We start from the raw sequence: 23,467 nt of genomic DNA, 5'->3' as shown, positions 1-23,467 counted from the left end.
AACTAATCGATCTAGGAAAAATAATCAGACCCAACTAATCGATAGTCGAGAATAATCAACCTCATTGTATATCGACAAAATAAAATTAAAAAAAAAAAAAACCTATTGTTCTCCATTGAATGGTCTTGGCACTTGTTTCAAATCAATTGATCATAAACACCAGAATTTACTTCTGGCCTTTCAATTCTATTTCATCGATCTACGTTTATGTTCTTATGTCAGTACTACACATTAGCTTTGTAGTAAGTTTTAAAATCTGGACATTTGAATCTTCCAACTTTGTCTTTTTCTTTTAAGATATTTTGGCTATTCTGGGTTTCTTGCATTTCCATATGAATTTTTGAATCAGCTTGTTGATTTCTGCAAAAGAAAAAAAAAAAGAGCTGGGACTTTGATAGGAATTATATTGAATCTGTAGATCAATTCGGTGAGTACTGCCAACTTAACAATATTTAGTCTTTCACTCCATGAACATGAGATAGTCTCCATCTATTCAGTTCATTAATGTCTTCCAGTGATGTTTTGTATTTTTCACTGTGCAAGCCTTGTACTTCTTTATTAAATTTATTACTAAATATTTTATTCTTTTTGATGCTGCTGTAAATGGAATTCTTTTCTTAATTACATCTTCAGGGTTTTTATTATTATTATTACACAGAATAATAAGGTTAGTACACAGAAATACAACTGATTTTCGTATCTTGATTTTGTTTCCTGAAACTTTGCTGAACTCACTTATTAGCTTTAATTGTGTGCATGTGCATGTGTGTGTGTGTCATGGATTCCTTAGTATTTTCTATATGAGTTCATGTCATCTGTGAATAGAGAGTTTTCCTTCTTGCTTTCCAAGCTGGATGCCTTTCATTTATTTTTCTGACTAATTATCCTGGTTAGAACCTGCAGTACAATGTTGAATAGAAGTGAACATCTTTGTCTTGTTCCTAAGCTTAGATGAAAACCTTTCAGTTTTTCACCATTAAATACGATGTTAGTTGTTGGTTTTTTATACATGCCCTTTATCAGGTTGAAGTTCCCTTCTATTCATAATTTGTCGAATTTTTTTTATCATAAAAGGATGTTAGGCTTTTTTCAATTGCTTTTTCTAGATCTATTGAGATAATCATGTCTTTTTTGTCCTTTTGTCCTATATTAATATGACACATTACATTGATTAATTTTTCATATGTTAAGCCAACTTTGCATTACTGGGATAAATCCTACTCGGTCATGGTGCATAATTCTTTTTATATGTTTTGGATTTGGTTTGCTAGTATTTTGTTGAGAATATTTACATCTATATTCACCCCATAGATATTGGTCTATAGTTTTGTTGTGATGTCTTTGTCTCATTTTGGTATCAGGGCAATTCTGGCCTTATAAGATGAGCTAGAAATTATTTTCTCCTCTTCTACCTTTTGGATGAGTTTGTGAAGAATTTTTACTAATTCTTTAAGTAATTTGTGCAATTCAGCAATGAAGCCATATGGCAATGGGCTTTTCTTTGAAGGAAGTTTTTTGACTACTAACTCAATCTCTTCACTTGTTACATGTCTGTTCTAATTTTCTATTACTTCTTCAGTTTGGTAGTTTCTGTCTTCCTAGAAATTTGTTTATTTTTTCTAGGTTATCTAGTTTATTGATATATATTTGTTCACACTACTCTTTTATGATTTTTTTTTTTTTGGTAAGGTTGGTAATAATGTTTTCTTTTTCTTTCCTGATTTTAGTAGCATCTTCTCTGTTTTTATCTTCATTAGTCTTACTACAGATTTGTCAAATTTTTTTTTGATCTTTACAAAGATCCACGTTTTTGTGTCATTGATTTTCTCCATTTTTCTTTTCTCTATTTTTTAAATTTCATCTCTAATCTTCACTATTTTCTTCCTTCTGCTTGCTTTTAGCTCAATTTGCTCTTCTTTTTCTAGTTTCTTAAGGTGGAAGGTTATTGATTTGAGATCTTTCTTCTTTTTTTTAATATAGGTGTCTACAGCTATAAAATTGCCTATTAGCACTGCTTTAGTTGCATCCAGTAAATTTTAGTATGCTATGTTTTTATTTTATTCATCTCTAAGTATTTTCTAAATTGCCTTTTTGATTTCTTCCTTATCATATTGGTAACTTAGCTGTATGTTATTTAATTTCTACATTTGTGAATGACCCAAATATCCCACTGCTATTGATGTCTGAATTCATTCTATTGTAATTAGTAAACAAAACTCTTATGATGTTGAACCTTTTAAATTTATTGAGACATGTTTCATGTTCTAATGTATGGTCTATCCTGGAGAACGTTTCATATCCACTTAAGAAGAATGTGTATTCTGCTCTTGTTGGATGGAGTATTTTATAATGTCTTTCATGTCTAGTCGGTTTACAGTGTTCTTCAAGTCTTCTACACCCTTGTTGATTTTCTGACTAGTTATTCTATCCATTATTAAAAATGAAGTATGAAGTCTCCAGCTATTATTGTTGAACTGTCTAACTTAAAACAGTCGAGTTCAGATTGGTACTAATTTAATTTCAATACTATTCAAAAGCTTTGCTCCATTGTAGCGCCATTTCCCCCTCTCTTTTTGAAACTATTGGCATATAAATTGCATCTTTATACATTGTAAGTTTATCAACACAATTTTATAATTATAGTTTTATACAGTTGTCTTTTAAATCAGATTGGAGAAGAAAAGAGATATATACTAAAATATATTCATAATGTATTTATTTTCTCATGTGGGTTCAAATTATTGTGCAGTGTCCTTTCATATCAGCTTTAAAAACTTCCTTTTCAGGGCTGGCCCATGGCTCACTTGGGAGAGTGTGGTGCTGATAACACCAAGGTCACAGGTTCAGATCCCTATATAGGGATGGCCAGTTAGCTCACTAGGGAGAGTGTGGTGCTGACAACACCAAAGCAAGGGTTCAGATCCCCTTATGGGTCATCTTTAAAAAAAAAAAAACTTTCTTTTTTATTTCTCTTAGGACAGGTCTAATAGAACAACTTCTTTCAGTTTTTGTTTATCTGGGAATGCCTTAATTTCTCCTTCATTTTTGAAGGGTAGTTTTGCTGGATATAGAATTCTTGATTGACAGTCTCTTTCTTTTAGCATTTAGAATTTGTCATCCTACTGCCTTCTAGTCTGTATGGTCTCCGATGAAAATTGGCTGTTAATCTTATTAAAGATTCCTTGTATGCGATGAGCCATTTTTCTCTTGCTGCTTTCAAGATTATTTCTTTGTCTTTGTCTTCAACAGTTTGTGGTGTGCGTAGGTGTGGATATCTTTGAGATTGCCCCACTAGTTGTTCATTGAGCTTCTTGGATGTACAAATTAGTTTTTTTCATCAAATTTGGGGAGATTTTGGCCATTATTTAACACATTCTTTATGTTTCTCTCTCTGTGTCTTCTCATTCTGGGACTCCTAATGTGTGTATCTATACACCTGATGATGTTCCACTGGTCTGAAGGTCTGTTCACTTCTCTTCATTCTTTTTTTGCTTTGTTCTTAAGACTGGATAACCTCAATTGACCTGTGTTCAACTTCAGTGGTTCTTTTTTCTGCCAGTTTAAATCTGTTGTTGAGCTCCTCTAGTAAACTTTTCATTTCAGTTATTACACTTTTCAATTTCAGATTATCTATACAGTTATTTTTGCAATTTCATATCTTTATTGTTATTCACTATCTGGTATAATATCATTCTCATACTTTCCTTTTACTATTTAGACATACATGGTTTCCTTTCATTTTTTAAACACATTTATGGTAGCTGATTTAAAGTCTTTCTCTACTAAGTCCGATGTCTGGGCTTCCTCAGGGGCAGTTTCTATTGATTGCCTTTTTTCTTGTTTAGGGGCCATACTTTTCTGTTTTTGTGTGTGTAATAATTTTTTTGTTGAAAACTAAAAATTTTAAATAGTATAAGGTACCAACTATGGAAATCAAATTTATCACTCTCCCCAGAGTTTGCTTTTGCTTCTATTTGTTTGTTTAATAACTTTCCTGGACTGTTACTTACAGTCTGAATTCTTTGCCATGTGTCACCACTGATGTCACTGCTAAGTTAGTTTAGTAATCATCCACTAATGTTTGGACAGAAATTTCCTCAAATGACTTAAAACAATGACTCTCCCACTCTGCCAAGGGGCTGTATGTGTGTGTTGAGTTACATCTACAAGGCTCCAGGAGGCAGTTTACAACTCTGCCTTACCTATCACTTGCTGCTTGCACAGAGCCTCATTAGTCAACCATTGGTGAGAGTTTAAGGCCTTCCCAGGTTTTTCCTGGGCATGCACATGGCCTTCTAGATCCAAGGAATGGCATCGTTTTCAAAGCCTCCTATGGTTAATTTTAGGTATCAACTTGTGTGTTCTAGGGGATACTCAGATGGATGGTTTCTGGGTATGTCTGTGAGGGTGTTTCTAGAAGAGATAAGGATTTGAATCAGTAGACTGAGTAAAGAAGATCTTCCTTCATCAATATGGGCAGGTATCATCCAATCTTTTGAAGGCCCATGTAGATCAAAAAGGTGAAGGAAAGGCAAATTTGCTCTCTCTTCAGGAGCTGTGACATGCATCTTTTCTTACCTTTGGGCATCAGAACTCCAGATTCTCAGGCCTTTGAACTCTGGGACTTATACAGTACAACCACTCCAACCTCCATCCCCACCCCCAACCCCCAGCTGCTAACCCCAAGTTTCTCAGGCCTTTGACCTCAGACTGAGAGTTACACCATTGGCTCCCTAGTTACTGGGCCTTTAGAAACAGACTGACTTACACCACCAGCTTTTCTGGTTCTCCAGCTTGCAAACAATATATCATGGGATGTCTTGGCCTCCATAATTGTTTGAGCCAATCCCCATAATGAATCCCCTCTTATGTATGTATATATGTATGTATGTGTGTGTCTATCAATTACCTGTCTATCTACCTATCTATCCTATTGGTTCTGTTTCTCTGGAAAACACCCAGTTTTTCCTTTCAAGTGTTTAAGTCAGCCTTTTGCTAGCCCCAACTGGTAATGCTGCATCAGGCAGCTGCAATATTAAACGACTGCCACTTACAGTTTTTGTCAAATGCCCTGTTGGCAGGGCTGTTTGTACAAATCAAGCTGAGTCAGGTCAGATAAAGACAAGTCCTGAGAATGGAGCTTTTCAACAAGCTGCCAGACAGGACAAATACTGAAAATTCTCTGGGGATGGACCTTTGGGGGAGCTCTTAACCTGTTCTGCTCCTCCAATGACTGCTACGTTGGTAGTTTTCGCAGCTACCATCATTGTGAGGCTGTTGGCTGTCAAGGTTACCAAAACCCTGGGGAGAGGGAGAAGATATTAGGGAATATTAAAACACCACAAGTCTCATTTTCTTACTGTAATTCAGCCATTTTTCTTGAATGAATTCTCCTTGGACTGTTGCAAGCCTTTAGTTAATCTCCGGAATTCTGAAAAAATTGGTTTTTATAATTCCCAGTGTTTTTGTTGCTTTTATGGAGGAGTAGATTTGGAGAGGTCCTTACTCTGCCATTCTGGAAGTTGAGGTTACACTTATAATTCATATGCTGTATTATAAAATATACTTCTTCCATTTTTGACTAGAAGTCAATGGGTATCAAATCTTCTACTTACAATTATTTTTCATATCTGATGATTGGGAGAATTCTCCACAGACCAGCTTCTGGTTTGGCCAACCAACTTTGTTTCAAACTTGTTTCTACTCCACTACTTACATACTTCCAGGGCTGAGCACTGGAAGACATATTGTGACAAGATCTCTGGCCCTGCATCTTTGTGTTAAAAGACAGAGTTGGCACAGTGGGCACAGAGACTACTCCTGGAGGCCATTTTTACATTAGAAGGGCTGAAAATAGCTAAATTATGTGGAAGTAACTGTGATCTACAAAAATATATACCGCTAGACACCAGCAAAATGTATCCCCAACTCAATTTGTCCTTAGATCCCAAAAATACCCATGGCCACTTTAACATCACCTGATAGTAAAAGAAATATGATAGAAATCAGAGTGGGAAGGAGATAACAGATTCAACCTACTGTGGTTAAAATATCTTACTTTCATAAATTTTACAGAGCCAAATGAACATGTGAACACACTGCTAGGCCCGCAGCCTTGAAAGCAGCCTATTCAAGTTAGAAAGCCTGAATTTTAAGCTTAGTTAATATCACCCCTCCCCCGCCCCCACACACACCCCACCTGGTCTTTCCTCTGACTTCTGTATTTCTGATTTTTTTTTCCTTCTGAAGTCTCTGCAGACTGTCTTTCTCTGCTTATCTGCATATATGGTCCAAAGATGGCTTGTTGAACCCCTTGTACATATTCCTGGTAGAATTGCCACACACCAGCTCTCCAACACCCATCTGTCCAGTTTCCATACAGAACCTGATGCTTATTACCCCAGCTTATTAATTGGCTTTCTTTGGTTCAGATATTTAACCTTGATCCAATAAGCTGAGACCAGGCAGAGGTAAAGTCCCATAGAACAAGTACAGCTTCAGGGATCTATCATATGAGCAGATAGAGGAATGAGTAACTCACGGAAAATGGGGATGGGCTGAGTTGACACTTAAAAGTCAGTAGATTACAGCAATGTTGAATAAATTTAAGCAATAAGTACAGCAAATCTTCTCCAAACACTTACTATGAAAATGTATTTCAGGATTTTCTTAAAAATGACATATTTACATACTTCCCTAAGTTGTTGTAAAGGTTCTCTATCACTTGTATGATTCTGCTAAGCCAGGCAAAGTAGGTTTATCACTCACAGGTAGGCAGCAAAGGTAAACAGAAGCCTAAGATCCATGGTGAACCTGTCCTCCAACGCTCAGGAAAGCTGCCCAGGGCAGATGGAATCTCATCTGTATGTGCCCCACATCCCACTGCAGCTGAGAGACCCTGAAAGCACTCTGCTCTAGGTTTTATACCATAAGCATCACTGGGATTGCTGAGACTAAGTACTGCAGTACATCCTGTTCTGAGAAGAACAAGACACAACCCAGATTGTTCTAAACATTGCCTCCCTATCTCAGGATGTTGCATTCTATAGTTATTATGAAAACTACATGCAGGAGTAAGAGCTGGATTGGCCCAGACCATTGGGGGATCTGTCCTCCTGCAGGTATATTCCCAGGAAACCAATTTGGGGCAGAGGGTGCTATGGTTTAAATGTCCCCCAGGTTCATGGGGGAGCTTAATTCCCAATACTGTACTTGAAAGATGGGGCCTTTAAGAGGTGATTGGATCGTGATGGCTATGTGTTCATGAATTGTTTAATCCATTTTTTGATTAATGGGTTAATGGATGAATGGTTTTCACCAGAGTGGCACTGGGGGCTTCATAGGAGAGCAAGTGAGCACATTAGAAGCACCCTTGCCCAGACCATGCCATGTGATACCCTGCGTTGCCACAGGACTCTGTAGAGAGTTCCGACCAAGAAGAAGGCCCTCATCAGATGTGCTCCCTGGACCCTGGGCCTCCCAGTCTTCAAAATTGTAAGAAATAAATTTCATTTCTTCATAAATTACTCAGTTTCAGATATTCTGTTGTCAGTGACAGAAAACAGACTAATACAGGGGGTTAGTTCATAAGATTAGTATTTTGAGGAACATATTTTAGGAAATGCTGGATTATACTAATACTACTGATATCTAATATTGTTAACTCAGTAAAGTAATATTGTTTGTGCTGACATGAGTCTAAGCACTTTTGTAATCCTTATACCAGCTCCATATGGTAGGTTCTATTTTTACAAACAAGGAGACTAAGGTATAAAAGAAGTTAAGCAATTTGCTCAAAGTTGCACAACTAGAAAACCAGAGTGCTTGACTTTGCATCCAGACAAAGCCTAATGCTTAACTCTGTAGTAATCTCCATTGCTCCTTTGAGCTCTGAACCCTATAGCTCTTCCATGAACTTTGATGTTTTATATTCTGCAGAATGTGAAAGGACTGTTCCAACATCAAGTACTAAAGATGCTGGTTCTTGTTTTGTTTTGCCTTGTTACAGAAAAGCACTCTATCTCATCACCTACATTTTTGCCTTTTAATCATGGATACTTAGTGTCTCCCAAGGCCTTAGAGTTAGAATTCAGATTTCTACTTCTTTTCAATTGAAAAACGTTTTAATTATGCCTTTATTCTTCAGTGTTCTGGATCACTTAATAAATTTTTTTTCTCATTTTTAATTTCATTAACAATAAATGATTCCTATTGCCAGGATTCACTCTAAATCCTCAAATTATCAACTAGATAAAATAGAAGACATCTGAGAGCTTCTAGTTTAAAAGAAAAAAGATAAAGTGTACACAGGCAGGGGCCGGCCCGGTGGCGCACTGGATAAGTGCCCCGCTTGGGAAGCGCGGCGGCGCTCCTGCCCGAGGGTTCGGATCCCACATACAGACCCGCCGCTCACTGGCTGAGCGAGGCGCGGGAGCGACCGGCCGCTCAGGCGCGGGAGCGACACCGAGGGTTGCAATCCCGTTGCCGGTCCCTGGTCCGGTGCGGGGGCAACACTGAGGGTTGCGATCCGTTGCCGGACACGGAAAAAGACAAAAAAAAAAAAAAGTGTACACAGGCATAAATGTCCTATTCTTTTGTAAAACCGGAGGCTTTTATGCTGCTTGTTCTTTCACTTTAGTTATACTACATTGTTTGTCTTCATCAAGATAAAGTATATTTCAATGGTCTAAATTATTTTACATAAAACATGTCTCTATGTAGTCATATAGACCTAGGTAGAAAATTAAGGGGATATTTAGAAAGCTTTCAGAACATAATGCACAATTTCAAATAACCCTATTACTATATACTAGAAAGAATAAATGACAATAGTTACAAAAAGCATTTCCATGAGTGCTGTGATTGAGTTCCGTGTTCCCACAGAACACTCGCAGAAGCCGTACTGAAGATTTCGGGAGCTGACACCTGATCGCAGTTTTAAATAGAGAAAGTAGTAGGCAGGCCCTGCACACAACGGAGACACCAACGGTACTGGGTTCTTGCTTTATGTATCCCAAGCAAATATATCTTGTGCTCCGTGTAATAAGTTTTTAATTCGTTATTCTTTCATCATTTAATAAATATTTATTGAGCTTCAACAATATGCCAGGCTCTGGTACTGCAGTGAAGAAAACATCAACCCTGTTCCCATGGAGCTTACACTAATGGAAAGCACTTCAGTGTGTTCTACCACCCTATTATCCAGAAAAAACAACAACAACCTGTAATTTACACCCTAAAAATCTATCTGTCTTGGGCAGACCGAAGGGCACACACAACCCTGGCCCAGCTCCCAGGCAGACCTCAGCCCGCATCGGGAGGCAACAAGGGTACCCAAAGACAGCGGCGGCGCCGGCTGTGACGCAAGGCCCCGCCCCTGCTCCCTTCATAGGGTCCCCGCCCCTTGAGCGAAGTGCGCAGGCTCGACAGCCCGGCTCCGGTTCTTCCCGGGACGCAGCCGAGCCGACGACGCCGTCTCCCCGGGAGCTCCCGAAGGGGTCGTCAGGACCTTGTCTTTCCGCAGTGGCCGAGCCACAGCCGCTGGCCGCCCGCTGGGGAGCTGGGCGCTGCAGCCGCAGTCCCGGCCGCCGTGTTCGGTACACAGAAACCCCAGGGTGCCTGCGGAGAGTGCAACCCCTCGCCCGGCCCGGCGAGCCCTCGGCGTGAACCCGGCCGAGGGAGGATGGCAGCCTCCGGGGTGGAGAAGAGCATCAAGAAGAAGACCGAAAAGAAACTTGCTGCTCGAGAAGAAGCTAAATTGTTGGCGGGTTTCATGGGCGTCATGAATAACATGCGGAAACAGGTACCGCCTCTGTTGGGAGTGAGGGACGGCAGCGGGGAGGTGGTCTGGGACGCGGGCCCCTTGCGCCCGGGGCACAAACCCGCGCCCTGTGGTTGCGGCCCTCGTCCTCTGTCCTCGCGGGTCCTTGCATTTTCGCACGCAAGTGAATCAGCAGTTAGTGGAAGGTCGCGTTAAACAGTTCTCCAGCAAAAGTGCCTGCTGGTCTGCAGATGATGTGGCTCCCAAGTCAGACTCTGGGGGGACTCGTCGGGCTGGCATTGGGCGTCGGGTATTGGTTGTATAACAGCTCTGCCCTAGTTATCTCTTTGTGCGGGGAGGATCCTTCCATTGGCGAGCCGTTTTAAGGTGTCGTGAGATCTCGTGTGAGGAAGCCCATTGGCACAGCCCAATCCGAAGCTCCCAAAGGGAGAGGTGTTGCCGGCCTGCAATCAACTGCTCTTAAATAAGGATCCCCGCCCCATCCTGTGTTACTCGGGTGGAGCTAGTTGAAGACAAATCCTCCTGTACGTGTTAATTTAGAGCAGAAACAGTCATCCATGAGTACCGTGCCGTCTTCTAAGGGCACTGTGCACCGTGTTATTAAGAGGAGCTCTTTGTTCTGTCTTTGATGGGTGGTGCACTCATGAAAGTCTGCAGCACGTCGGCCAAAGGTGGGTTATGAAAAGAACGATTTTAACGGTGGATAAGGTAGACTAGAGAGGTTTTATTTATTCTTTTTAATTCCATAACATCTAATATACCAATAAGAATAGAAAAGTCTCTTGGATATTTATTTAGTTTTTGATCCTGTAAGCTTTATTTATAGAAAATACACATCTAAGGACATTTGTGGGAATGTTTCTGTTTTGTTGACTGTGGTCCTGTTTTTCAAGAGGACAAAGCAGGACGTGAGTGACAGTAACTACAAAACCTTTGTAACTACAAAAACTTATCTAGTGGTTCTGCTGGGTATATGGACAACAGGACAGGAATTGAAGATTTTTATGAAGATATTAACTTCTGGTTTCTTTAAGCAAACGCTGACTGCAGGGATCTTGTCCTTGTTCACCAGCTCCTGGCACAGTGCATGCATGCAGTAGATACCTATGGGAGTGCCTTTAAATTTTTCCTGGTATATGCCGAAGTAGCTGTGAATGCATTCGTTATTTTATGTAACTTACTTTCGTATCTATTTTCACATTCATGTTTCCTTCATGTAAACCTTTTTGTGTTTGCAATACCACTGACTTCAAGTTGCTGGTTCATTTAACTAGTATTTGCCTGGAATGGTAGTTGAACACAGTTCACCAGTGCCAAACTTGTTAAGGACTCATGCTCCCTCTTACTCCCCCAAATTTATCTGTTTTGATCTGTGGACGATAACATTATAAAGCATTGCATCATTCCTTAAATAGATAGGGTACATCTGGGTTGCAGCATCAAATGTTTACTTGATGAGGAGGGGATTGTCTGAGACTAGCTCTTGGAGTTTAAAACTTGATTCAGATACATTTCTCAGACTTAGCTTTAGACTACATTAATATCTGTTTATTTACTGTTAAAATAGAAATACAGTTACTGAATCACAGTTACTGAAACATCAGACGTCTGTTGCAGAGCAAGTAGGAAGAGCAAAATGGATACTTTGTGAGCAACCAGGGATCTCTTCTACAATGGTTGATTGACATTCTGTCCAATTCCCCTTTCATCGGTGGCTTTGCATGTGCTTTAGACAGTTCTCCAATACACTTTTATCAATTTCAAGGAATCCTGCATCTTTTGCAAGATATGCAGTTTTACTTTGCTGTCGATTTACATTATGTTTATATTGTATTGCTCTATTTAACATTATAGCACAGGAAAGACTTCACCAAGAATGACTGACAAGGGCAGTTGATGGGAATTGGCAGAAACAGAAGCTGGTCTGAGCCAGAGGAGGAATGCTTGAGTGAGGACCAATTTTATAAATGTTCTTGCTCTCTAGTAAATATTTTTGTGTTAAGACTATTTTTGCTTCCCTTTATGACCTCATTGCCTTGGGGATCAGGATGAGTGCCTGGATGAAAAGGATCCCTCTGTATACTCCCAGAAACATTCCTTGAAGAATTTGAGACCAGATTGAAATTAGCACATGTCAATTCCAATCTCTGCTTTATTTACCATTAATTTGTTTTATGACCTTAGATAACATGATTTAGGTCATTTCATCTCTCTGTAGCATAGTGGCCGATCTATACAAAGAGGCAAAAGGGGGTTCTGCATAGCCAGCAGCTTCAGCTTCTTGTGGAGCCTTTTCCTACATTTTTTTTTTTTTTTGTCATTTCTAGCCTTTTGTTGTAAATAAGCTTCCAATGAAGTATAGGATACACAGTAAGAGGGCAGAAATCATAAACGTGCAGCTCAATGAATTATTACAAAGTGAACACACCACCACCAAGAACAGAGCATGACCAGTACACCAGAGGTCTCCCGTTATGCCCTTCTTAGTTGCTACCCCCAATGGTAACCACTGTTCTAACTTCTATTACCATAGGTTTTTTTTTTTCCCTGTTTTTGAACTTATATAAATGATATTATACTCTTGTATACTCTTAATTTCTTAAAGCGAACATTATGTTTGTGAGATTCATCTGTTGTGTGTAGCACTAGTTCATCCTTGTGGTATATAGTATTCTATTGTATGAATATATCACAGTTTATATATATTCTGTCATTATGGACATTTGGGTTATTTCCAGTTTGGGACTATTAAGCATAGTACCACTTTGAACATTTTTGTATATTTTGCACATGTCTTTTGGTGTGCTTTTCTGTTGGGAAATAACAAAGCGGGGAGTTTTTGAGTCATAAGGTATACTGAATTCAGCTTTAATAGATATTGTCATATAGTTTTCCAAAGTGATTGTACTGTCTGCCAGCTGTGAATGAGAAAGACTTTTTGCTCTACATCCTTGCTATCACTTGGTATTGTCAGTCTTTAATACTTTAGCCATTTTAATGGGTGTATAGTGGCATCTTATTTAATTGTGTTGAGTATCTTTTCATTTATCTCCTGTTTGTTTAGATTAATTTTATTACCTGATACACTAAAGGGTGGCTCCACAGGGCAGGGTTGGATCCTAATCACTATTGCATATATGCAGTTGTTGTTGCTGTACTTTTCTTTTGTATTAATGAAGTCCAGGAGTCCCTGAACATTTGAGGGATGTATCTTCCTGAGTACCTTCCTTCCTGAGTACTGCTGTAGTTTGCAATTTCCCCATGTTAAATGAATTAAAGAATAATTGGAATTTAAAAGTTTCAGTTAAAGTCCTTATTGAATTATGTGAGAAAACCACAAAGCTGATTTGAGGATTCAACACTTGGCAGTCAATTGGGATCACTTACTAGCTAAGATGACTTTACTTCTGCACACTCACCTGTCTCTGTAAATTTCTTCACGTTGTTATCTTTCGGGTCTCTTGGGAAAAATCTAAACCTTCAGTGTAAAATCCTCAATAATGGTAACACTTCTTGAGCATTTACTCTGTACTTTGTATTCTACAGACTTTGTCTCATTTAATTGTCATAAATCCTGTCTTCCAGACTTTCCTATTCTTAACTCTCTTCTGTCTTCTCTTTTTGTCTTTCCAGCTTAGGAGCTATTGTCTGTCTCTCTACTTTCTTTCCAGTGCCCCAGCTTTCTTGATCCTCTGTCCTTTTTTTAATGTCCATCTGGCAAAACTTCAGCTTTGATGATTAATTACCTTCTTTATGCAAGGCTTCCAAGCACAGCCGGAGAATATCCCATTATTGGGCAATTTTCTTCCGGGTAAGTCCTTGGCCACTGAGTTCAACTGGGTGGTCAGTATTGGTGGGCAGTCCTACTTTACGTTTATTTTAGTATTCCCTTCTCTGGATCCTCGCTTTCAGCAAATAACCCCTCTTTTGATATCAGAGATAAATTCCATCAGTCTGGAACTATCTAACTTTGAACTTTCTACCACCAGATGTTTTTATTTTGTTTTGTTTTGTTTGGCAGCTGGCCACTAAGGGGATCTAAACCCTTGTCCTTGGTGTTATCAGTACTGTGTTCTTACCAACTGAGTTAACCGGCCAGCCTTCTATCACAAAATCTATCAACCTATTTTGGCACTTTCCCTTTTCTCTTTTTATCCTGCTACAGTGGAGAAGCTGCCTCTTTTTCTGTCTAAGGCCAGTACTTTTACCTAGGTTTTGGCTTCCTCAACTAGCTTTTCTCAAAAAAGTTATACTGTTGGTTATCCCATCTTCATTGAGTATCTTTAACTTCTCCTTCCCTGCTGGATTCTTGCCATCAGCATTTAAGCATGTTTTAACCTCTCCAGCTTTTGAAACAACCAACCAACAAACAAATCCATTTACCCATTCTTAGTCTCAGTATTCTCCTCTAAGTAATACCTTTCTCCCAGCTGTTAAAGCCAAGAGTTGGGTAAATTCACTGCCTTTCTTTATTTGACATTTATTTATTGTCCTATCTATTTCAGTTTGGCTTCCTAGCTCTTTCATTCAAATGAATACTTGAGAACCCACTGTGTGCAAGGTGTTTTGCTAGATTCTAGGGTTGCAATGGTAAGCAAAACCTGACAGTCCTATCCTCCTGCAGTTTATAGTCTAGTAGAAGAATGAGACATTAGATAAGCAACACACAAATATAAATGTAAAATTGCAACAGTGGTAGGTATTATTAAGGAGAACATGGCACAATGAGGGGATTTGGATGGGTGATTTGACCATCAGGAAGTTTTCCCTGAGGAAGTGGTAATTGAGAGCTGAAATAAGACTAGGTGTTAACTAGGAAAAGAGGAGAGGGAAGAGCAGAAGGTAAAACACGTGCAGAGGCTCTGAGATGGAGACCTTCGTTACTGTAGAATGGAAAGTTCAGGAGCCTGATTAAAGGCCAGTGTGACTACAGAACAAGACATAAAGGAGAATATGGTACAAGATGAAACTGGTAAAGTAGCTTCACCAGTGGGACCTGCCCATACATAGCTTCATAAATCAAGTTAGGGGTTTTGACCCTTATTCTAAAATCCTTGTGTGTGTGTGTGTGTGTGTGTGTGTGTGTGTGTGTGTGTGTGTGTGTGTGTAAGAGGAGAGGTGGGTGAGTAATATCTGTTTTACTTTTGAAAAAGAGGACTTACTGCTCTGTGGTGAATGAATGAGAGAGCTCTCAGTGGTTGCTAGCAGAGCAAATAGGAAATTGTTGTAGTGGTTCAGAGACATGATGGTCCTTTGGACTGAGGTGGTGATGGTGGCAACAGCTGTCACTGAGGAAAAAATAACATATTCAAGATTTAGGAGGTAAAATTTAACAGGACTTGGTGATAACTACCATAAGTGATATGATAACTAGATTAGATTAAAAAAATCAAGATAGCTTAAAACAGGACCTGATAGCGAGTAAGATCTCAATAAATGTTAGCTATTTTTATTGCTGTTATGATGCTGGTAGTTGATTGGATGCTGAGGGGTTCAATACAGGGTTTCACTTATGACCTCTAGCGTTCCGGAGTGTGTAGCTAGATGGACATTGATACTATTTACTGAGAGAGGAGGTTCTGGGAAAGGACTATAATTTGAGTTTTAGATATGTTTAGTTTGTGATGCCATTGAAGTATATATGATGAGTTGATAGATATGAAGAGTTGTGGGTTAGAAGTGCAAATTTGTGAGTTATCTCTATCTGGAAGATAACTTCTATAGGATAAAACCTACTTGAAAAAAGTTAAAAAAAAAAAAAAACAAGATCTTCACTGAAGCTGTGGAGAGTCAAGAGTCTAGGATAAAGGCTAGGAAATGAGCCTGTAAAGCAAATGAAAAAGGATTTACTACAACAGTGGGAGAAAAATGAGAGTTTTGCAAATCAGAGAAGAAATTGTTTTAGAAGTAGGATGATAAATTTTGAAGCTGATAAGAGGTCAGAATAAGATTTAAACTAAAAATGCTCATAGGATTAGCAACACAGAGGAGTTGGTTGGCTGCAGTGAGAATTATTTTGATAGGGAGACAGATGGGAATGATTGGTGTGAGCTGATGTGAGTAGGATATGAGGAAATTGAGACAGTTTTCTGTTTTTGTTTTTTAGAAATTTGGCCCTGAAGGGAGTGAGGGAGTCAGATGAAGTTTGCTTGATTTTATTTGTTTAAATAGGAGAGATACAGTGTGTTTAAAAACTAGTAGGAAGAACTCATTTGAGACGTAGAGGTTGAATATATATGAGACAGAATGGGTAATTGATAGATAATTCCTGAAATGAGATACAAAGTAAATGTGATTAATCTCAGACGTGGGTGGAGAGTGGAGGGGGATAGTTCCTCTTCCCTAATAGCAAGTGGGAAGGAGGACAGGATTGGTAGGTAGGTATGTTTGGAATCAGAAGAATTAAGGAGTTTCAATCCATAGAATTCTGTTTCTTCTGAAAAATAAGAGATGAGATCTATCTGCTAAAATGAAAGAGGAAGGTGAAGCTGGAGACTGAGGAAAGTGGTCTTTGTGAAGAGTAAAAATGGTACAATGGCTGGCAGTGTTTTTGAAGATTCTTTTGAGGTTTCCTTGAATTTATAATGAATGTTTATCCTTAGCCTAGCCTTCAAAGCCCTATCTGATCTGATCCCAACCTACTTCTACAGTCATATCTCATACCACTTTTAGCCATTTCACTTCAAGCACCTGTCTTCATTTCAGAGCCTAAAATATTGTAGCGGTGCCTGAAACACTCTTCCCTTACAATTTTTCAAGCTTCAGTTCCTACCTTAAATGCCACTTCCTCCCTAACTGTCCAGGATTATGTCAAGGCCCTATGTTATATACTCTTAGAGCATTCTGTTCCTTTCCTTCATGCACTTATCTCTCTAGAAATGCTGTAATCATTTTTTAGTTTAATGTGTATATTTGCTAATTGGTCTGAGCTCCACGAGGGCAGGGACTGTGTCTCATTCAGTGCTATATGCCAACATCCATCGTATAGGTGCTCAACTATTTGTTAAATAAATAGTTGATGTACATATATGTCTAGAGGGTGAGAGCAGAGTAAGAAGAAAAGTGGACAGAGGATGAAACTCTGTGGAACATTGACATTTTAAAGGATAGGAAGTAAGGTGTATTGGAGATTAAGGAGTGAAAAGAAGAAAAAGAGGGAATAATATCATTGAGACCAAGGTATAAGTTACGAAGAAAAAGAGACAATCAGGAGTATCAAGTATTATAGGGAGGTCAAAAAAAGGTAAAGTGTCGACTGGATTTGAAAATTGGTGACCTTAGCAAGTAAAGTTTTAATGGAATGGTGGGGGAAAAAAGCAGATTTTCGAGGATGAAGGAGGGACAGAGTGGTAAGTACATGGAGAGTGACCTGCCTCCTGTTTGGCCTGGGCTTGCTAGGATGCAATTAACGCTCTTCCTCTACACTCCTGTTGTGTCTCGTGTGTACTGCCATCATGACACTTAGCACGTGTTAAACGAATACAGAAGCATATCTTGAAGGGAGACATGATTTATTAAAATTCCTTTCTAAGGAGAATATTTATGAAGTACAAGAATCAGGGCATCCCCAAAGACCTTTCTAGCCTTTCACTAGGACACTGCCTTCATTGCAACTCAGCTCTGCCTACAGTCCGCTTTTCTTTCAGAGTTTCAAATCCCGGGGAGAGAGGACCTGATAAGCGTAGTTTTAGTACATGTTAATCATTCGAAACAATTATCTGTGGTAAGGAGAACAGGACCATGTATCACAACATGATCCTGAAGGACCTATCTTATGTATTGAGGCCATTTCCTGAGAAGGAGGATTTGTAAGTCAGGTAGCTACTCCAATTAGTGTCTACTACAAAGATTTCATATCAGTGAAATAGCTGGTATATGTTTTAGTACATAATAACACAATATATAATTTAGTTACATTCTATTGATCTCCTGTCAAAAATGCAGTTGAAGTAGTTAATAGTTAAGGGATACATTCGAGAACATGCCATCTATTGCTATCTATCATAAATTCTACATTTTCATCAGGTTAGCATACTAGAAAATGGTGTGTTAGGATTGAATTAATTCTTTCTTAGCCCCTTCTTTTAATTGTAATTGAATTACAATTTAATACAGTATTACACTGTAAGCTTTTATGTGAAAAATTATTTAAAAGTGATTTTGTGTCTTCTATAAAACTTCTTTTAATAATGTTGTCTTTCGTCACTCATTACTTTGGGAAGTAGCATGCTGTAGTGGAAATAACACAGACTTTGCAGTCAGACATCTGAGTTTGAATCCTAGCTCTCTGTCTTACTAATCGGGTGACATTGGGCAAGTCACAACTTCTTCAGCCTTTTATGTTCATATTAGCACAGCAATCATCATAATACAATACTAACCTACCTCACTGATGTTGGGAATAAGTGAGATAAAGAATGTGAAAATTCTTGATAAATTATTCAGTGGAGTCTGCTGGGATTCTTGGTTACAAGCAACAGAAGCCTATTCTGCCTTAAGTAAAAATAATTTATCATGGGCCGGCCCGGTGGCGCACTGCTACAGTGCGCTGCTTGGGAGCACGGCGCCCCCGCCGAGGGTTCAGATCCCACATACAGACCGGTTCCCGCTCACTGGCTGAGCGAGGTGCAGGCGCGACACCGAGGGTTGCGATCCCGTTGCCGGTCCCGGTCCGGTACGGGCGTGACACTGAGGGTTGCGATCCGTTACCAGACACGAAAAAAAAAAAAAATTTCTCACAAGGATATCTGGAGCTTACAGCATTGACCACAGGCTGGAAGATGAGCAGGCCTGATAAATAAACAAGACCCGGGGGTTCTTTGGAAGCTGGTTGGCAAAACCCTGGAATCAAGGTCACGGAATAAGTGAGATAAAGAATGTGAAAATTCTTGATAAATTATTCAGTGGGGTCTGCTGGGATTCTTGGTTACAAGCAACAGAAGCCTATGCTGCCTTAAGTAAAAATAATTTATCATGGGCCGGCCCGGTGGCGCACTGCTACAGTGCGCTGCTTGGGAGCACGGCGCCCCCGCCGCGGGTTCAGATCCCACATACAGACCGGTTCCCGCTCACTGGCTGAGCGAGGTGCAGGCGCGACACCGAGGGTTGCGATCCCGTTGCCGGTCCCGGTCCGGTACGGGCGTGACACTGAGGGTTGCGATCCGTTACCAGACACGAAAAAAAAAAAAATTTATCACAAGGATATCTGGAGCTTACAGCATTGACCACAGGCTGGAAGATGAGCAGGCCTGATAAATAAACAAGAACCGGGGGTTCTTTGGAAGCTGGTTGGCAAAACCCTGGAATCAAGGTCACAGTGCAGGAATAGTCTTGACCACTTGATGCTGCTGCCATAAAGATGATTTTCCTTCCATCTTTCTAACATTCAAGATTTGAAGTCAAGGAAGTGGATATCTAATTTGCTGCCTTTAGATCTTTTGCCAGATCTTGGCTCTGCACAGAGTGAGTAGACGAAATGCCTGACTTTTGGCTTCCATACTAAGAGGCAGGCTCTGGGAATTGCTCCCTCCTCAAGAGAGTTCATAATAAGGAATTTTTTTCAGAAATAGGAGCTAAGGGTACTAATAGGAAGAGGGAGTTGCAAATGTCCACTACAGTCTGCCCCTTTTGCTATTCAGTAAAAACATGCATGCTTTTATTCTCATTTCTATACTTAAGAGTGACCAGTCAAGTTTTTTTACTTACCGTATCTAATTCAAAGTTTAGGATCTATTACTTCTTTAGTCATTTTAAGATCCTAAGGACTTAAGTGAGAATAGATGATCCTTTTTATGATTGTGGAGGAGAAAGGAAACTAGTTAAAATTTATGAAAATATATGAGCAAGGATGAAAATAAAAGAAGCTATATTCATTGTTTATTATTTATTATATTTTTGTTATTCATTGTGGTATTTATGACTTATTCCTTCACTGCCTATTCCCATTCTTTGTCTTTAGCCAACTCCTCAAGGTTCTTTATCTAATGGGGTGACATAAACCTTTATACCTAGGTATTTTGAGCCTTTCATCTTGCCTGTATAGGGTTACTTTAGTCTTTCATTAAGATTTGCCACTAGATTTGACAGTACCAATACTGGGTCTGGGATTTGACTACTTATCAGCTAATTAGTTAGCCTGTGGCTGTTTCATGAATGCTGGCAGAAGACACAAGACTCCTAGATTGGAGACAACAGACTCAAGTACTCACAGTTCAGCATTGTGAGCATCAGGATGTATTCCCTTTGTCCCCAGTGCTATGAGGGCAACATGATGGGACCCAGATGATGTTATACACACAGTGGGTTTGTGTTGCAGCTACAGAGTGAACATTAAGCTTAAGGAATCTACTGTTTTTGTTGCAAATAGAGAAACATTATCTCATCCTTTAAGGTCACTCTCTGTCAGCACAACTCTGAGAAATAACAGCCCAGGCAGGTAAAAGTGGCAGGACCTTGCATTCTTGGCATGTCCAGAAGATGTGTAGGAACTCAAGAGATTCATAGACGACTGTCTCTCCCAACAACCCAAAGGTACCCAGGGGCATCCCTTAGTTCTAGCCATCTCCTGCCCCATGGAGTAGAGCAATAGTTTTCTTCTTGATGGCCAGGGTTAGGCACTTAGCCAGATGTAACTCTTTTGTTCTTTTTACCTGAAGAGGAGGTAAAAATAAGGAGGCCAAGATGGCCAGGTCTCAGTCATAGCTTCCACTCTATGGAGACATTTTTATATCACATAGTTGAATCATTCTTCTTTTGGGTCCTGAAATCTCTAATCTAACAGAAAGACTAATTGCTGAGAGCAGAAACAAAATTTTTGTAAGTGAATCGTGAAACCTAATATTGAGGGGAACCTCTTCCATTTCTTGGTGGCCAGGCTGTTCATTCTGTCTGTATAAATTATATGAGATTAGATCATTTGAGAATAGATTCTCCTGCTTAAAGAAGTAGTTTGAAAACCACTGATATAAAAGGCTTTTCCTTGGAAGGAGAATAATTGTGTGTGTGTGTGTGTGTGTGTGTGTGTGTATCTGCCTGTACATGGTGTGGGGGCAGAGGTCAAGGGACTGAGGGAATTGGAAGAGGAGAACATTTCTGACCTTCACTTCACCCAAAAGAAAGGAAATTAGCTATCTTGAGTTCATATATCTCTCTTCCTAACTTTGCCAAATGAGAGAGAAGCTGCTAATCTAATTAAGTTAGAATTTAAAACATTGCTGTTTTATTAATGATGAAGTTACTGTGTTGAGAGCTACATTTGTCTACTTAAGGTCTCCATTTGCTAAGCAGAACAGGTAAGGTGTGTTTTACAGTCAACTCCATGAGCTGGGTTTGGGCCCAGCCACCTCTCTTTTTTCTCCCGTAAGACACATGAATGTGCAGATTCCAAGCTTTAGATGCTTGGGATATGCAAGGGTGATTAAAAGGCCTGCTTATATTATATCAGCTTCTCAAGCAAATCCTCATTTTCCAACTTTGTTTTACTAGAGAAGCCGCTGCATATGGGGGATTACCAAGTACTTACCCTTCAGTCAATAGTGTATTTTATTATGTCTCATTTGGCCATGATCCTTATGTAAACTCTCTGAGTTGAGAATCTCAGAGGGCCAAATGGTAGAATTCGGGCGCAAAAGCCTCACCCAAACCTCCAGCGCAAGTTAGAGGATCAGCAGCTGTAAGTTCCTGTTTCCTAGTTTGCCTTGTCTTTTGGATTTTCTGTTTTCCTCCTAGCACAGGGAATGCTTTGTTCTATCTTAAATGCTTATCCAGCTGCTCTCCTCTAGCAATAGCTGCTCTTTTGTGCATCCTCCAAAGACTAGCTTAGGAGGTTATCTAAATTTTTACTACAGAAAGCTTTGAAATGGGTAGATATCTATTAAATTCACTCCAGACCTGTAGATGCTGTAGGCTGGAAGTTCATTTCCATTTTCCATCACAGATTTCTCTGATCCAAGGTGTCATTTGTAGTTCTCCAGATGTTCTGCAATGAACCAAATGCACTCCATCAAATTCCATACTAGCAATATGAAATCCCACAAATTTGACTGTCATGAGCCCTCTTATTATTAAATTCCCACATTTATGCTCTCCCTCTGAATTAATATTAAAGATAATTGAATTCCAAATATCTGCTCTCCCTGGTTTCTTATACTGCTTAGTCTCCTCAGCCAGAAAGCATTTGCTTAAGTGTTTGGGTACAGTCAGGGTCACTGTCTTCCATTGGAATGGATTTAGTTAGTTTAGCACCTCCAAAGCTGAATTTCTCCAATTTCAAGGTAGTTGTTGTCACTTTTTTTCAGTATGTCAAAGGGTCCCTAGGATTTTTAAGATTAGGAAAGCATCACCTCCACCCCCACAGACTTGAAAAGATATAAGCAAATCTCCTATCTCTGTACTAAATAGTGCAAACATTCACACATTATTATATAGTCCTAACCCACATTATTGTCCCTAGCCAAAAACAGAACATCAACCTCCGTTTCTGGGGAACAGACTAGTTTCAAAGAAAACAAGAAAATTGTGGCTTTTGGCTTTGACATGTTGCCATTCTCTGTTGGCTGTCTGTAATCTACAGACTCTAAGACTAAACTCAGCTGGGAGGAATCATCTATCAAGAGGCTAATAGGGGCAGTATTTACCATCTGTAGAAGAGATTTCATTTGGGCATAATGATGCTTCTCTGGCATAGGATGAATTCTTTTTTTTTTTTTTCCTTTTTGTCTTTTTTCGTGACCGGTAATGGGATCGTAACCCTCAGTGTGGCGCCTGTACTGCGCCCGGCAACGGGATCACAACCCTCAGTGTCGCGCCTGCACTGCACTTAACCAGTGAGCGGACCGGTCTCTATATGGGATCTGAACCCTCGGCGGGAGCGCCACCGCACTCCCAAGTGCCGCACTCTACCGAGTGCGCCACCGGGCCGGCCCTGAATTCTTTATCTTGGGCAAAATGTTAGAAGTTTGCCAGGACAATGTATTCAGCCACTGAGTCTCTAGAGTTTCCCTTCTTTCCGTATTGTTTATCCTGCACATTTAAAGCTTAATTTTAATTTCTTTTTTGAACCCTGTGTTCCTGGCAACCCAGTGCTAAAATTATTGAGTTCTGTCTAGTGACAAAGCCTTCCCTCCCTTTTCAGAGAGGAGTAATCCACATCTGTAGCAGGCAGCCCTGCAGAGCACAGTTTGTGACCTTGCATTCTGTACAGTTCTCATCTGCCTGATTGTTCTACACCTTTGTGTCCCCATTATGATCCTGTCCTACTGTGAAATTCCTCATATCTATGAATCCTGTCTCTTTGGGGAGTCTTTCCTCTTCTCTCCTTTTTGTCTCAGCTGGAGAATGACCTTTAACTAGTTCCTTCAAGGCCTGTACAGCATGCTCTTCAAAACGTTGCCTTTCCTCAATATTTGAATTTTCCAGGCCTTGCAAACTCAAGGGCAGCAGACATGTTCCTTTCTGTTACCTATCTGTGCCAAATGGACTATGTCTCTAGTGTCCTGTTTTCTCCATTGTACATTTATTCCTTTCAGGAAGCCCCAGATGACTTGTTAACCCGCTTTTTTTTTTTTTTTTTTTTTTTGTCTTTTGTCTTTTGTCTTTTGTCTTTTTCCGTGTCCGGCAACGGATCGCAACCCTCAGTGTTGCCCCCGCACCGGACCGGGGACCGGCAACGGGATCGCAACCCTCGGC

General features: G+C 39.8%; 1 protein-coding gene across 1 annotated transcript in view; it reads left to right on the top strand.

Annotated features, from left to right (window-relative positions):
- The first annotated feature begins 9,393 nt into the window (after positions 1–9,393).
- KLHL7 (kelch-like family member 7) overlaps positions 9,394–23,467 on the top strand; it is a 68,581-nt gene continuing 54,507 nt past the window's right edge. The window contains exon 1 of the mRNA XM_008567031.1: positions 9,394–9,802. Within this exon, the coding sequence (XP_008565253.1) occupies positions 9,683–9,802 (120 nt within the window). The 5' untranslated portion in view covers positions 9,394–9,682. The remainder of the gene's footprint in view (positions 9,803–23,467) is intronic.

The sequence above is a fragment of the Galeopterus variegatus genome, unplaced genomic scaffold, assembly GCF_000696425.1.
Source record: "Galeopterus variegatus unplaced genomic scaffold, G_variegatus-3.0.2 Scaffold286, whole genome shotgun sequence".
NCBI lineage: Eukaryota > Metazoa > Chordata > Mammalia > Dermoptera > Cynocephalidae > Galeopterus > Galeopterus variegatus.
The sequence above is the reverse complement of the archived record's forward strand: the minus strand, read 5'-3'. Positions and strand labels throughout refer to the sequence as shown.